This window comes from Heptranchias perlo, chromosome 2 (genome assembly GCF_035084215.1).
Source record: "Heptranchias perlo isolate sHepPer1 chromosome 2, sHepPer1.hap1, whole genome shotgun sequence".
Taxonomy (NCBI): Eukaryota; Metazoa; Chordata; class Chondrichthyes; order Hexanchiformes; family Hexanchidae; genus Heptranchias; species Heptranchias perlo.
This window is the reverse complement of record NC_090326.1, coordinates 133,199,686-133,216,944: the sequence shown is the minus strand read 5'-3', so window position 1 is coordinate 133,216,944 and position 17,259 is coordinate 133,199,686. Positions and strand designations below refer to the sequence as shown.

General features: G+C 42.6%; 1 protein-coding gene across 1 annotated transcript in view; it reads left to right on the top strand.

Moving 5' to 3' along the window:
* Positions 1-14,928, top strand: part of LOC137344184 (patched domain-containing protein 3-like) — a 46,434-nt gene extending 31,506 nt beyond the window's left edge. The window contains exons 3-5 of the mRNA XM_068007166.1: positions 5,595-5,716; positions 5,816-5,961; positions 13,078-14,928. Coding sequence (XP_067863267.1) covers positions 5,595-5,716; positions 5,816-5,961; positions 13,078-14,615 — 1,806 coding nt within the window. The 3' untranslated portion in view covers positions 14,616-14,928. The remainder of the gene's footprint in view (positions 1-5,594; positions 5,717-5,815; positions 5,962-13,077) is intronic.
* The last annotated feature ends 2,331 nt before the right edge of the window (positions 14,929-17,259 follow it).

Below are 17,259 nucleotides of genomic sequence, written 5' to 3'. Positions count from 1 at the left end.
CTGTCGTGGTGCACATAGGCACCAACGATATAGGTAAAAAAGGGGATGAGGTCCTAAAAGCAGAATATAGGGAGTTAGGAGGTAAATTAAAAAATAGGACCTCAAAGGTAGTAATCTCAGGATTGCTGCCAGTGCCACGTGCTAGTCAGAGTAGAAATAGGAGGATATTTCAAATGAATACGTGGCTAGAGGAATGGTGCAAGGGGGAGGGATTCAAATTCCTGGGACACTGGAAACGGTTCTGGGGGAGGTGGGACCAGTACAAACCGGACGGTCTGCACCTGGGCAGGGCCGGGACCGCTGTCCTAGGAGGAGTGTTTGCTAGTGCTGTTGGGGAGGGTTTAAACTAAAGTGGCAGGGGGTTGGGAACCTGAGCAGGGAGAGAGGGGAAAGCGTAACAGGAAGGGACAGAAGGTATGGAGTAATAGGTAAAGTGTTAAAAAAGGAAAAAGCAGGAACTAAGCGTCACAAAACAGATTTGAAAGTTCTTTATCTGAATGCACGTAGCATTCGTAATAAAATGGACGAGTTAACGGCACAAATAACTACGTATGGGTATGATCTTGTGGCCATTACAGAAACATGGCTGCAGGGTGACAACGACTGGGAATTAAATATGCCAGGGTATTTAACAATCAGGAAGGACAGGCAGGAAGGAAGGGGAGGTGGGGTGGCTATGTTAATAAAGGAAGGAATCACTGTAATACAGAGAAATGATATTGGGACAAAGCATCAAGATAATGAAACAGTTTGGGTGGAGATAAGGAATAATAAGGGAAAAAAAACATTAGTGGGCGTAGTATATAGGCCTCCTAATAGTTGCAACTCTGCTGGAAGAAGTATTAATCAGGAGATAGTCGGGGCATGTAATAAGGGAACAGCCATAATTATGGGGGATTTTAATTATCATATTAACTGGACAAATCAAATTGGGCAGAGCAGCCTTGAGGACGAGTTCATTGAGTGCATCAGGGATGGATTTCTTGAGCAGTATGTAACTGATCCTACAAGGGGGCAGGCAACCTTGGACCTGGTCCTGTGTAATGAGTCAGGATTAATTAATAATGTCCTAGTTAAGGATCCCCTTGGAACGAGCGACCACAACATGGTTGAATTCCATATCCAATTAGAGGGTGAGAAGGTTGATTCTCAAACAAGCGTACTGAGCTTGAATAAAGGAGACTATGATGGTATGAGAGCGGAATTGATTAAAGTGGACTGGGAAAATAGATTAAAGGGTAAGACGGTACATGAGCAGTGGTGTTCATTTAGGGAGTTATTTTACAACTTTCAAAATAAATATATTCCACTGAGGAAAAAAGGGTGTAAAAGAAATGACAGCCACCCGTGGCTAAGTAAAGAAATCAAGGATAGTATCCGACTAAAAACAAGGACATATAAGGTAGCCAAACTTAGTGGGAGGATAGAAGATTGGGAATTCTTCAAAAGACAGCAAAAAGTAACTAAAGGATTGATTAAGAAAGGGAAGTTAGATTATGAAAAGAAATTAGCAAAAAATATAAAAACAGATAGCAAGAGTTTCTATAGTTATATAAAAAGAAAAAGGGTGGCTAAGGCAAACATAGGTCCCTTAGAGGATGAGACCGGGAAATTAATGGTGGGAAACATGGAGATGGCAAAAATGCTGAACAAATATTTTGTTTCAGTCTTTACAGTAGAGGACACTAAGAATATCCCAACACTGGACAAACAGGGGACTCTCGGGGGGGAGGAGCTAAATACGATTAAAATCACTCAGGAGATGGTACTCAGTAAAATAATGGGACTCAAGGCGGATAAATCCCCTGGACCTGATGGCTTCCATCCTAGGGTCTTGAGGGAAGTGGCAGTAGGGATTGTGGATGCTTTGGTGATAGTTTTCCAAAATTCCCTGGACTCAGGAGAGGTCCCGGCAGATTGGAAAACTGCTAATGTAACACCGTTATTTAAAAAGGGTAGTAGGCAGAAGGCTGGAAATTATAGGCCAGTTAGCTTAACATCTGTGGTGGGTAAAATTTTGGAGTCTATTATTAAGGAGACAGTAACGGAACATTTAGATAAGCATAATTTAATAGGACAAAGTCAGCATGGCTTCATGAAGGGGAAGTCATGTCTGACAAATTTGCTTGAGTTCTTCGAGGATATAACGTATAGGGTGGATAAAGGGGAACCAGTGGACGTAGTGTATTTAGACTTCCAGAAGGCATTCGACAAGGTGCCACATGAAAGATTATTACTTAAGATAAAAAATCACGGGATTGGGGGTAATATTCTGGCATGGGTGGAGGATTGGTTATCAAACAGGAAGCAGAGAGTTGGGATAAATGGTTCATTTTCGGACTGGCAACCAGTAACCAGTGGTGTTCCACAGGGGTCGGTGCTGGGTCCCCAACTCTTTACAATCTATATTAACGATTTGGAGGAGGGGACCGAGTGCAACATATCAAAATTTGCAGATGATACAAAGATGGGAGGGAAAGTAGAGAGTGAGGAGGACATAAAAAACCTGCAAGGGGATATAGACAGGCTGGGTGAGTGGGCGGAGATTTGGCAGATGCAATATAATATTGGAAAATGTGAGGTTATGCACTTTGGCAGGAAAAATCAGAGAGCAAGTTATTTTCTTAATGGCGAGAGACTGGAAAGTACTGCAGTACAAAGGGATCTGGGGGTCCTAGTGCAAGAAAATCAAAAAGTTGGTATGCAGGTGCAGCAGGTGATCAAGAAAGCCAACGGAATGTTGGCTTTTATTGCTAGGGGGATAGAATATAAAAACAGGGAGGTATTGCTGCAGTTATATAAGGTATTGGTGAGACCGCACCTGGAATACTGCATACAGTTTTGGTCTCCATACTTAAGAAAAGACATACTTGCTCTCGAGGCAGTACAAAGAAGGTTCACTCGGTTAATCCCGGGGATGAGGGGGCGCACATATGAGGAGAGGTTGAGTAGATTGGGACTCTACTCATTGGAGTTCAGAAGAATGAGAGGCGATCTTATTGAAACATATAAGATTGTGAGGGGTCTTGATCGGGTGGATGCAGTAAGGATGTTCCCAAAGATGGGTGAAACTAGAACTAGGGGGCATAATCTTAGAATAAGGGGCTGCTCTTTCAAAACTGAGATGAGGAGAAACTTCTTCACTCAGAGGGTGGTAGGTCTGTGGAATATGCTGCCCCAGGAAGCTGTGGAAGCTACATCATTAGATAAATTTAAAACAGAAATAGACAGTTTCCTCGAAGTAAAGGGAATTAGGGGTTATGGGGAGCGGGCAGGAAATTGGACATGAAGCTGAGTTCGGATCGGTCAATGCCCTGTGGGTGGCGGAGAGGGCCCAGGGGCTATGTGGCCGGGTCCTGCTCCGACTTCTTGTGTTCTTTAGATTTGTGGTTGGGATCAGATCAGCCATGATCTTATTAAATGGCGGAGCAGGCTCGAGGGGCCGATTGGCCTACTCCTGCTCCAATTTCTTATGTTCTTATGTTCTAACACCCAGAACTACAGTACTCTGCACTGACAAGATATATTGTTACAACAGCTGCAATCAACAACACAACTTTCATTTATATAGCACCTTTAACGTAGACAAATGTCCCAAGGTACTTCACAGAAGCATAATTAGACAAAAATAGATGCTGAGACAAAAAGGAAGTATTAAGATGGGTGTCCAAAAGCTTGGCCAAAGAGGTGGGTTATAAGGAGGGCCTTAAAGGAGTTGTAAACAATTTTACAACACCAAGTTATAGTCCAGCAATTTTATTTTAAATTCACAAGCTTTCGGAGGCTACCTCCTTCCTCAGGTGAACGATGTGGAAATGAAGTCCTCGAAATGAAGTCGCATTTATAATTCACAGAACAATGCTTGGTGATAACAGACAGTTTTTTCAACTGCCCGTTGCCAAGGCAATCAGTGTGCAGACAGACAGGTGTTACCTGCCAGGTCTCAGAATATACAAATCACCAAAAAAAAAACAACAAACAAAAAAAAAAACAGAGATAGAGAGGTAGAAACATAGAAAAGACAGCAACTGACCCGTTATATTAAAAACAGATAACATTTGTTCACTGGTGGGGTAACGTGTAGCGTGACATGAACCCAAGATCCCGGTTGAGGCCGTCCTCATGGGTGCGGAACTTGGCTATCAATTTCTGCTCGACGATTTTGCGTTGTCGTGTGTCTCGAAGGCCGCCTTGGAGTACGCTTACCCGAAGGTCGGTGGATGAATGTCCTTGACTGCTGAAGTGTTCCCCAACTGGGAGGGAACCCTCCTGTTTGGCGATTGTTGCGCGGTGTCCGTTCATCCGTTGTCGCAGTGTCTGCATGGTCTCGCCAATGTACCATGCTCTGGGCATCCTTTCCTGCAACGTATGAGGTAGACAACGTTGGCCGAGTCACAGGAGTATGAACCATGCACCTGGTGGGTGGTGTCCTCTCGTGTGATGGTGGTATCTGTGTCGATGATCTGGCATGTCTTGCAGAGGTTACCGCGGCAGGGTTGTGTGGTGTCGTGGACGCTGTTCTCTTGAAAGCTAGGTAATTTGCTGCGAACGATGGTCTGTTTGAGGTTGGGTGGCTGTTTAAAGGCGAGTAGTGGAGGTGTGGGGATGGCCATAGCGAGGTGTTCGTCGTCATTGATGACATGTTGAAGGCTGCGGAGAACATGGCGTAGTTTCTCCGCTCCGGGGAAGTACTGGACGACAAAGGGTACTCTGTTGGTTGCGTCCCGTGTTAGTCTCCTGAGGAGGTCTATGCGATTTTTTGCTGTGGCCCGTCGGAACTGTCGATCGATGAGTCGAGCGTCATATCCCGTATAGCAGAAATTGATAGCCAAGTTCCGCACCCATGAGGACGGCCTCAACCGGGATCTTGGGTTCATGTCACGCTACACGTTACCCCACCAGTGAACAAATGTTATCTGTTTTTAATATAACGGGTCAGTTGCTGTCTTTTCTATGTTTCTACCTCTCTATCTGTTTTTTTTTGTTTGTTGTTTTTTTTTTGGTGATTTGTATATTCTGAGACCTGGCAGGTAACACCTGTCTGTCTGCACACTGATTGCCTTGGCAACGGGCAGTTGAAAAAACTGTCTGTTATCACCAAGCATTGTTTTGTGAATTATAAATGCGACTTCATTTCGAGGACTTCATTTCCACATCGTTCACCTGAGGAAGGAGGTAGCCTCCGAAAGCTTGTGAATTTAAAATAAAATTGCTGGACTATAACTTGGTGTTGTAAAATTGTTTACAATTGTCAACCCCAGTCCATCACCGGCATCTCCACACCTTAAAGGAGTTGAGGGAGGTGGAGAGTCAAAGGGTTTCGGGGGGGGATTTCCAGAGCATAGGGCCTAGACAACTAAAAGGCACACAGTGGGCCAAAGTGGGGAGGGAGACAGGAGACTCACAAAAGGCCAGTCATTACAATAAAACACAATTAATTGTTAGTTTTAGTATTTTGATATAAATGTTTGTACTGCAATAAGTAACGAGTATCCCTTACACATAAGTACATTAGAGGAACAGCTTTTTTACCTTTTGTTTGTGTTGACTATTGGGTTATTTGATGAAGATCACAACTTTTTCCTGAATTACAGGTTTCATATTTCACTTCCATATCAAGACAGGAAGAATTTGAAGGAAATGCCAAAAAAGTAGTTCCACTTTTTTCAGTCACTTATTTCCTTGCAATAAATTTTTGTATTATATCCTGCATGAGGTAAAGTCATTTTTTCACTTCAATGTATCAGCTCATTTTGTCTGTGTAACTAACACAAAATCTAAACTATGTTACAGAAGGTATGTCATTTATTTTCAGACTTGACTGTGTGAGGAATAAGGTCTGGGTCGCTACTTTGGGAGTCGTATCAGCTGGATTAGCAGTACTAACGGGCTTTGGATTGCTGCTGTATTGTGGAATGTCATTTGCCGTCAATACTGCCAGTGCACCCTTTCTGATTCTAGGTCAGTACTTGTGGCATATTTTAGTATCATTTAGTTTTCAAATGAGGTAGAAATAAGCAATATAAAAGGATTTGTTTGTGATGTGAAGATATGCTTTGCCAGAACAACGGATCCTGTTTTTAAATAATTGAGACCATGGTCAGAATTAATGTAAACATACAGCTTCATGTTTATTTGTTGATTATTGTGCTAATATGTGCAGATTTTATATGCAATTTTGGCTTCATTACGAAATTGATATCATTAAATACTGGTGAATTTAAACAATTGGATGCTACAAGGCAGAAGGCTATAAATTCGGTCATGTAGCGCCAGTTGTTTCGGCACTACGTGGCCTCCCAAATGTCCAAGATGGCGTCTGGGATGCCCGCGCACGCTTCTAGCGTGACGTGCATGGATGCCATCTTTGTAAAGGGTTTAGCGCATGCGCAGATAATGAATGCCGGCAACGCGTAAAGTAAGGAGAATATGCATTCGATCAGTGTGCAATGCTGATTTAAAGCGATGGATACCATTTTGACACTTAACGCTCCATTCAATGCATGGTCTTATCCACAACCAGCTAAAAATGTCTTAGAATGCCTGGAGGACCCCCCACCAGTGCTATTTAAAGGGACCATGCAGGATTTACAGGTTAGTTGATGGATTATTGCTTCTGGCTGCTGATGCATTTGTACCTGTTTTTGGAGATCTCCTATACTTGAATACTAGGACGAGGGTACATAGCCTAACATTTAGAGCCAGGACTTGCAGGAGTGAAGTTAGGAAATGCTTCTACACGCAAAGGGTGGAGGAAGTTTGGAACACTCTTCTGCAAACAGCAGTTGATGCTAGCTCAATTGTGAATTTTAAATCTGAGATTGATAGATTTCTGTGAACCAAGGGTATTAAGGGATATGGGGCTACGGTGGGTATATGGAGTTAGGTCACAGATCAACCATGATTTCGTTGAATGACGGAACAGGCTCGAGGGCTAAATGGCACTGCCACTTGCTGCCTCCTGTTATATTGCAGGATATCACCCAGATATGTGCCTCTCATGGTTGAATAGCTGCCCGTGTGTGTGGCCTGTGAGTTGTAGGTGTACGGCTTGCAACACTGGTAATGTGTGAGGGTGAGAAGGAACATCTGATTGGAAGAGTTGAGTACTGATTGAAAGAGTTTGTTGCTAGGTGGGTGATGGCGGGATAATGGACATGCGTGGAGCATTGGATGCATCTACTGGTGCAGTTGGTAGGAGATGCCACTTGACAGTTGGCCCACTCACCTTGACCACTCATGTCAAAGCATTGAACTTCTTCCTGCACTGCATCCATGTTCATGGTGCTATGCGCCTGGCATTGACTGCATCCCCTACTGCCCCCGCTACCTCTTGAGCATATGTCTGGAGGGCCTCTTGCACCCCCCCCCCCCCCCCACGGATATAGTATGCCCCTCCTTCTGTCCACCTCTTGCACCAAGGCCTCCAGTGCATCAGCAGAGAACCTTGGTGCACACACTCTCGCAGGCCTGGTACAAACTCAGATCGGCAGATTGGTGAGGTCTGGCATGCCGATTGGAAGATGTGGGATTTAGTAGTGCGCAACCTATAATCAATCTTTTTTTTTATTCGTTCATGGGATGTGGGCGTCGCTGGCAAGGCCAGCATTTATTGCCCATCCCTAATTGCCCTTGAGAAGACGGTGGTGGGCCGCCTTCTTAAACCGCTGCAGTCCGTGTGGTGAAGGTTCTCCCACAGTGCTGTTAGGAAGGGAGTTCAAGGATTTTGACCCAGCAACAATGAAGGAACGGCAATATATTTCCAAGTCGGGATGGTGTGTGACTTGGAGGGGAACGTGCAGGTGGTGTTGTTCCCATGTACCTGCTGCTCTTGTCCTTCTAGGTGGTAGAGGTTGTGGGTTTGAGAGGTACTGTCAAAGAAGCCTTGGCGAGTTGCTGCAGTGCATCCTGTGGATGGTACACACTGCAGCCAATGTGCGCCGGTGGTGAAGGGAGTGAATGTTTAGGGTGGTGGATGGGGTGCCAATCAAGCGGGCTGCTTTGTCCTGGATGGTGTCGAGCTTCTTGAGTGTTGTTGGAGCTGCACTCATCCAGGCAAGTGGAGAGTATTCCATCACACTCCTGACTTGTGCCTTGTTGATGGTGGAAAGGCCTTGTGGAGTCAGGAGGTGAGTCACTCGCCGCAGAATACCCAGCCTCTGACCTGCTCTCGTAGCCACAGTATTTATGTGGCTGGTCCAGTTAAGTTTCTGGTCAATGGTGACCCCCAGGATGTTGATGGTGGGGGATTCGGCGATGGTAATGCCGTTGAATGTCAAGGGGAGGTGGTTAGACTCTCTCTTGTTGGAGATGGTCATAGCCTGGCACTTGTCTGGCGCGAATGTTACTTGCCACTTATCAGCCCAAGCCTGGATGTTGTCCAGGTCTTGCTGCATGCTGGCTCGGACTGCTTCATTATTTGAGGGGTTGGGAATGGAACTGAACACTGTGCAATCATCAGCGAACATTCCCATTTCTGACATTATGATGGAGGGATTGTCATTGATGAAGCAGCTGAAGATGGTTGGGCCTAGGACACTGCGCTGAGGAACTCCTGCAGCAATGCCCTGGGGCTGAGATGATTGGCCTCCAACAACCACTACCATCTTCCTTTGTGCTAGGTATGACTCCAGCCACTGGAGAGTTTTCCCCCTGATTCCCATTGACTTCAATTTTACTAGGGCTCCTTGGTGCCACACTCGGTCAAATGCTGCCTTGATGTCAAGGGCAGTCACTCTCACCTCACCTCTGGAATTCAGCTCTTTTGTCCATGTTTGGACCAAGGCTGTAATGAGGTCTGGAGCTAAGTGGTCCTGGCGGAACCCAAACTGAGCATCGGTGAGCAGGTTATTGGTGAGTAAGTGCTGCTTGATAACACTGTCGACGACACCTTCCATCACTTTGCTGATCAGTTTGTAAACATAGGGATGGGACCTCCATCTGTGTTTTATGTGTGTGATGTCTGATCTCTGTTCAGACTCCGTGCAGGCCCGTATCTTATTTTTTTGCAAATAAGAGGTACAGGCTGCCTTTAAGAGATGCGAGCAATTCATCCAAGATTTGGGCTCCCCCTGCTGGTGAGAAGAGCGAATGTGGTGGAATCCTCATGTCAAGGCCTCCATGTTGCACTTCGATAAGGTAAGTGACTGGGCAGCACGGTTCCAGGGGTTGTCGAATTTAACCCCCGGAGACTTTAGGACAAAATGAAACTAGGCCGAATGGTCTTCCTCATCCATAATTATCTTCATTGCTTATGGTAGGTTGGAGGATATGCTGTTTTCCGAGGATATGAGCATTATATCATGTAATGCACCATTTTTACTCTACAGCTAAAGTATAACTATGTGTAGCTTAGGGTATGATTTTAACTTGGAGCCAAGAACCCAGCCTGTCCCTAGATATTCGCGTGGGGAACCTGGAAGCCAAATGAGTGCGTCGCAATCTCCAATCACAACTTAATTGAAGGTGAGTATTTGTGCTTCCGGGTTTTCCATGCACTGCTTGTGGGCTACTCTGGGCCCACAAGCAGTGCAATAAAGGCACTCACCTCATGGCTGTCGGAAGGGAAAGGAGTGGCAAATCATAGAAGAGGGAGGGAGAGAGAGAACGTGGGCCCTGGCACAAATCGTGGGCCCTGGAACAAATCGGGGGTGGGGGGAGGGGGTTCAGCCAGCATCGGGGGTTGGAGGGGTCCAGCATCGGGAGGGTGGAGGATCCAGCATCGGGGGGGGGGTCCAGCGTCAAGAAGAGGGGGTCCAGTATCGGGAGGGGGGAGGCTCCAGCATCAGGCGGGGGGTCCAGCATCGGGAAGGGGGGGGTCCAGCATCGGGAAGGGGGGGCCAGCATCGGGAGGGGTGAGGATCCAGCATCGCGGGGGGAGGGATCCAGCATCGGGAAGGGGGGGGTCCAGCATCGGGAAGGGGGGGGTCCAGCATCGGGAAGGGGGGGGTCCAGCATCGGGAAGGGGGGGTCCAGCATCGGGAAGGGGGGGTTCAGCATCGGGAGGGGGGGGTCCAGCATCGGGAAGTGGGAGGGCTGTGGGGGGGGTTCAGCCGATCACAAGATCATGTTGCACCAGGTGAGCTTGTTGGGCCTGGATGAAGCATTCCTGCTACTCTGGGCCCACAAGCAGTGCAATAAAGGCACTCACCTCATGGATAGCCCTTCCCGCCTGCTTTCACCTGACATGAATTGGAAGCGATGGGAAACCCGAACAGGTAAGGTTAAATTCATTTTCCTTTTGTAATACACAAAATCTTAAGTACCTCAACTATTTCAATGAGGTACTTCGGGGGCGGGATTTCCGGATATCTATTGTGCACATGAATCCAAACGCACCTGGGTCAAACTCAGAAGTGGCCACTTGGAACCGGGATGCGGTTCTGGCCCAAAAAGCTTTTATTTTAACCTCTCACCCGCCCCCAATCCACCTGTTCTTGGGGATTAAAATTACTCCCTTGGTGTCTCTTTAAGGCCGAAAGCTCTAATTGCGATGCCTTGCTGGGCAATTAGAGGCTCATTGCTCTTGACAGAACTTTAAATCAATTAGAGGTTCATCTGGCTTTGTTTTTTAATTTTATTTTAAATGCAATTGCTAAAATTAATTAGGAGATATTTATTTATGTGAAAATTTCTTTGTACATTGGAAATTGGTTTTCTTCCCCTTTTTTTGTACTTTGCTCTTGTGTATAACATAAATTTGCATGTGTGAAAGGGTGATACCTGAAGTGTGGAGAACTCATCTCAATTTAAAAAAATATTTGTTAGTCTCCTATGTCATTGCCCACGGTGAGTAGTAGGATACAATCTGTTACTCTCATGTACCTGATGGAGCTGTCAATGCTGTTGCTGTCTGCTGCATTGTGTCTTGAAAATGGCAAAATCCTAAAACAATAGAAATAATGAAAAAATTTAATCTAGAATAAACAATAAATAGAAAATTTAAATCACAGTTTAATGAAACTGACTCAGTAAAAATTGAAATAATTTACAACATGTGAATAAAATTTGGAAATGATAATGAAATATTATACAGGAAAAGATAGTAATCATCAGTTATCTAATGTAATTCAATAATAGAAATAATCAGTTATCCAATGTAACTAAGTAAAATGTTAAAATTATTTTTTGAATTAATTGTAAATGATTACAGTTTAATGAAACTGTAAATTAAAATGAATATTTCTGAATTGAAAATGAAACATTAGTATTTAAATTTATTAAATGAATAAACATTTATGACACGATAATTTTAAAATTGCTATTTCATCTCCGGTTGTGTTGCAAAACCAAGTGCAGCCTTCCACCAAAGTAAGGTTAGAGTGTAGGGGATGATTGCACCTCGGCGTGCATACAGAATTTGGCCCCCATTTCAAAATCACACATTCTGTCTTGATTCTTACGTTAAAAAATGTTTGATTTATATATCGACACACAGCACACACACACACACAGATGTCTGTCTGACTGACTGACTGACATTCACTCAATCACTCACTCAGAGTGAAGGCCAAGTGCAGTTTTCAAGTCAAGCTGGGTTAGAGAACAAGGGAATAATTGGACGCCATGGGGCATGATTTTATTGGGCAGCCGGGAAGAGGGCGGGAGGGTGGAATTTCTGACCGTAAACCCGGAAGTACAGGTTTCCCAGATGTCCTTACGATTTTGACATAAGGACGTCTTTTATTGTTTTCTTGACGGTTTCCCGCCCGACAAGCCAGCCTGAAGAGAATTCAAGCAGATAAGTCTTAGATGGGGGGGCCAGTCACGGGGGAGCTCAGTCATGGGGTCATCGGGGTGGGGGGGCCTCATCATGGGGGCGTGCTCAGTCATCATGGGGAGCTCAGTCATCGGGGGGGGGGCTGAGTCAACAGGGGGGATTGGGGTCGGAGATTGTGAGAGGGGGTCGGAGATCATGAGGGGGATGGAAGATCGTGAGGAGGGGGCCGGAGATCAGTAAAGTCTTCAGAAATTTTGTTGGATAAAGAGATAACCACAGTGTAGTACACAAAAGAATGCCCTTAGATACACTCTTGAGATTTTCCAGAAAATTGTTCCATCTTCACATCATTGATTGTCAGCATCGTCACCCTTTAAAGTTAAGATTGCTTTTTAAACAATGCATGTTATATTTCCACGCTTCTCATCTAAGTTTACGTAGATGTTTGTAATTAGATAAGTGGGTTTATCGATGTTACTCATATCAGGAAGGTGAATAATGTCATTGATGCGTTCAGGAACAGGAACTTTTCTCCTAACACCAATGCTCATAAGATAATCTGCAAATTCACAGTGGGTCATTTCATCAGCCTCATAAAGCTACCCCATCTATCAAGCACTTCTATGCCACAGACAACCTGTTTCAGTGTCAAACCCACGAGCAGATCCAATTTTTTCCCAGCTTCTGCCTACTCCTTTATGGCTCCCTACAGCCATTCCAGGCTCCAGCCTTTCTGCTTACTTCTGGCCAGTGCTACTGACTTAATCTGCCAGTTTCTTTCACCCACACATGTAAAAGTTCTTGGACAGCTTCTCCCTGCTGATTCTGATACCCACCTGAAACCCTGTATATGTTGGCTGCCAACTTGCTGCGTACTCTTTGCTTTAACAAAGTTAAGAGAGAGAATTGATTATGTCTGGAAAGAGAGCCATATGGAAAGGTTGGGAGACAGGCAGCAGACAGAGGAGAGAGTTACTGAAATAGTGACAGAGGGAGAGTCAGAAAAAACTTGCATACAAGCAGAAATACTGACATTATAAGAAAAGTATACGAGAACCATATACAAAGTAAAACACTGGAAAGCAAACAGAAGGTTACTGATAGTGAGATTAAAAAGTTAGAGAAAAAATATTTTTTTTGTCTGAGCAACATCTTCCAATGTGTATGTGTGGTTATGTAGGGATGGGCAATAAATGCTGGCCTCACCAGCGACGCCCACATCCCGTGAACGAATAAAAAAAAATATGTGCGTGTGTTTGGAAGTTATTTAATTAAATTATGAAAAGCTTGCAGTTAAGGTTGACAAGCCTTGACATGGTAAAGACTAATTTGATGTAGCTCACAATTTTAATCTGCAGGTATCGGTGTAGACGATATGTTCATTATGCTCGCAAGCTGGCAGAAAACGAATGTTAAGGATGATGTTGAAGATCGAATAGGGTCCACATACGCTGAAGCAGCTACATCCATCACAATCACCACTCTGACTGATGTTTTAGCCTTTTATATTGGCATCTTGACACCTTTTCCATCTGTGCAGTCATTTTGTGTTTACACAGGTACAACTGTTCTGTTCTGCTTCATTTACAACATTACATTTTTTGGAGCTGTTCTCGCATTGAATGGGAGAAGAGAAGCCAGTAACAGGCATTGGCTGACAATCAGAAAGGTTGAAGAAGATCATAAACCAGGAGAGTCTAAATTCTATGCAATGTGTTGTGTAGGCGGGGTTTACAATGAAGAAACAGGTGCAGAAATAGAGCATCCAGTTTGTGCCTTTATCAACAACTACTATGGTCCATTTCTTACAAATCGATGGACCAAGGCAGTTGTGGTGGTCCTGTATTTAGGATATTTGGCCGGCAGTATTTATGGCTGTTTAAACATTAAGGAAGGAATAGATCTCAGAAACCTGGCCTATGATGATTCATATGTGATTAAATACTATGATGATGAAAGTGATTTTTTCTCAGAGTATGGACCACGAGTCATGGTTTCTGTCACTGAATCTGTAGAATATTGGGATTCCACCGTTCAGGACGAAATTGAAACCTGTATGGGCAACTTGGAAAATTATTCACATGTAGATAGTGAGCTGTCAGAGTCCTGGCTTCGTGGCTACATTAGCTTTTCCAAACAGATGATAGATATAAAGGAGAAAAATGCATTCATAGGAAATTTATCTAAATTGTTTCACTTTGTCCCTTCATTTAAACAAGATGTTGAATTTTCAGAAAATAACAAAACCATTAAAGCTTCACGTTTTTTTATTCAGACCGTTAATGTCAATAGTTCAGTTGCTGAGAAAAAGATGCTGATTGAATTAAGAAAGCTGGCAAAGGAATGTAGAATTCCTTTGCTAGTGTATCATCCTGCATTCATCTACTTTGATCAATATCTTGTTATAATATCCAACACAATACAGAATGTAGTTGCAGCTACTTGTGCAATGCTAATTATTGCCTTATTGTTAATACCTAGTCCAATCTGTTGTCTGTGGGTAACATTTGCTATTGTATCAGTTTTAATGGGTGTGGCTGGTTTCATGGTTTTCTGGGGTGTCAATTTAGATTCTATATCTATGATTAATCTGGTCATTTGTATCGGTTTTTCAGTGGACTTTACAGCTCATATTTCCTATGCATTTGTTTCAAGTGATAAAGAAAGTGCCAATGAGCGAACTATTGATGCATTGTACATTCTTGGATATCCTATTCTCCAGGGGGCTCTTTCAACTATACTGGGTGTACTTGTGTTGGCCGCTGCAGCAAGCTACATATTCAGGACATTTTTTAAAATCATGTTTCTGGTCATAATGTTTGGTGCAATTCATGGAATTGTGTTAATGCCAGTATTTATGACATTTTTTCAAATCTGTCACAGGCCAAGGTTATAATGTGACAAACTAAAACAAAATAGAGGATAGTAAAGGGAAGAATCAGAGTAGAAATATATGCCTTATTCAAATCAGACATGGTAAACCCAATATATTCTAACTACAACCAAAACAGTTCAGGTTAATATGGGTATTGTAGTCTAGTGGTTATGTTACTACACCAGCACCAGGTTATGAGCTCCAATCCCACCTTATCAAGTTATGAAATTGAATTCAATAAACTGGTAATTGGTGAGCTAGCACCAGACAATGGCCATAAACGATGCTGGATTGGCATGATTAAGTGTATCTCCTCTCCTACCCCAGCAGTCAAGACTGAGTTTATGTAAAGAAAACAGTTGGATAGTGACAAATGGATTGTAGGCTTTTTCCAGATGGGTGAGCTAAAATTGGCCAAATGGCCTTCCTCATTTGTATCTATTTTGTGATCTTTTGTGGAGTTTAGGACACAGTTAAAACACCGTGCATTTATTTTTTTCATTATATTAAAAGGCAAACATTAAGCTTAATGCCTTCCTTTTAACATAATGAAAACAATAAATGTAAGGTGGCATGTACAAAAACAAAGTAGGATACAATAGTGTGGTGGTTATGATACTGAATTAACAACCTAGCATTTGTTGGTTTTCAATCCCACCATGGCAAGTTGTGAAATTGAATTCAATAAATCTGTTTATGACCACAAAAGCTGTTGGATCATTGTAGAATTATGTGGTTAATTCTTCATGCCCTCTGAAGTGGCCTACCAACACAATAAATGTGGCTCAAATACTGAGAACCAAATTGTTTTTAAAAAAGTAATATTAACCCAGATTGTTTCTAGTAATTTCTGTTTTTTAGTATTAACAGTTTTTCTTTTTATACCATGCACATGGGAGAATAAATCAGGAAACAAAAATGTCACTACATATCACCCAAAGCCAACGTTCTCATACAATTCCACAAGCCTTCGTTATATCTTTTTAAATGTTTCTCTTTCCAAGAACCATAATCCATCTATTAGACATAAATTATTTTCTTTCCTTTTGGGACATAAGAAAGCATGAAACAAGAAAAAGGCTCTCAGCCTCCAAGCTTGTTCTTTGCACAAATCATAAGTAATGCATTTAATTACCATGGGCTTTTGCAGTTCTCTCCCATTTAGACTAATTTCCCTCTTTACTGCCCCATCCACCATTCTCGGTCAGGTTCAGGGCACGGGCCTTAATGGCTCAGAAATATGTTTTCCCCTTGACTTCTGTCGTTCTGAGAATTTGTATTTGTTCTTATGATCTATGTGATGTTGGCATGGCAGCATTTACTGCCCATTCCTGGTGCCCCGAGGGCATTAAAAGTTAACCACGTAGTATGGGACTGGAGTCATATGTAAACTGGACCAAGTAGGGATGGTATGTTCCCTTCTTTGAAGGACATTAGTGAACTAGTTAGATTTTTTACAACAATCAAGCAGCTTTCATCGTCATTTTTTCTGGTGTTTCATCGTTGCTAGTGCAGAACAATAACGTCTACACTGTCATGCTGTAGTTTTGTTTTGTACATGCTGCATTACATTTATATTTTTTAGTACATAAGCTTAATGTTTACTTTTTAATGTAATGAAAAGAATAGCTGCATTGTGTTCTAACTCCACACAAGATCAGAAATGAGATACAAATGAGGAAGGTCATTTAGCTCATCCATCCAGAGAAAGCCTACAGTCCACTTGTCACCGTCCAACTGTTTTCTTTGCATAATCTTAGTCTTGGTTGCTGAGGGGAAGGAGGGTGGAGGGGAGATACGCATAATGATGTGTGTGCCACATGAATTATTAAATCGATTACCAAAGTTGAGTTTTTTTTAAATTTGCAAATTATTTCAAGCTTGCTCATCTCTTGTGTTAAATGCAGAATACAAAATGGAATCTAATCAAATAAACTATTTATTTCGTGTGTAAGAAGGATTATATAATCCCATCATTTCATCATTAAATGTTTATAACTGATATAACTGGGTTTTCAAGTTTCTCAACTTTATTTACTAAAATTTTCATAGCACCTAATGTTTTAAAGTAAATTTTTCAAACATTTAACATTGTGACATACAATCATTTGCACTGTTAGTGTTAATAGTAATATGGTTTTATATATAATAGGAACATGTTAATTTACTGTACCATATTCATAAATTTTCAATAGACATAACTATTACAAAATATGAATATTATACACACTATATTCATTTAAATCTGATTGCAATAATCTGCATGCATTTTCAGATTTACAGTTTCTGCAGACAAATGTAATTAATATCTGTAAACTATGCTAATTCTTGTGAAATACTGTTACAAGAATTAAGAAATTTAGTGAATGATCGTAAACTTTGTCAAGTATGAGCCTTTTTTTTCATGGTTAAACAGATTGCAGAAATAAAACTGTAACCAGATTCTGAACTTGAGGGGATTGGATGACACAGCGAGTCATCTGGGTTCAGTCTAGCCCAGACTGATGAGATGAAATGAGAATCTCCCTGTGTACTGGCTGTAAGAGTCATGCAGGAATGTCTTTGGGCAGTCTCAATCCAGTTCCTTTTGGACATGGGCCACCAACACAAAACTGCCCATAATTTGGCAATCTCACTGAGAGGTGGTGAATGTGGTGAATGGAAA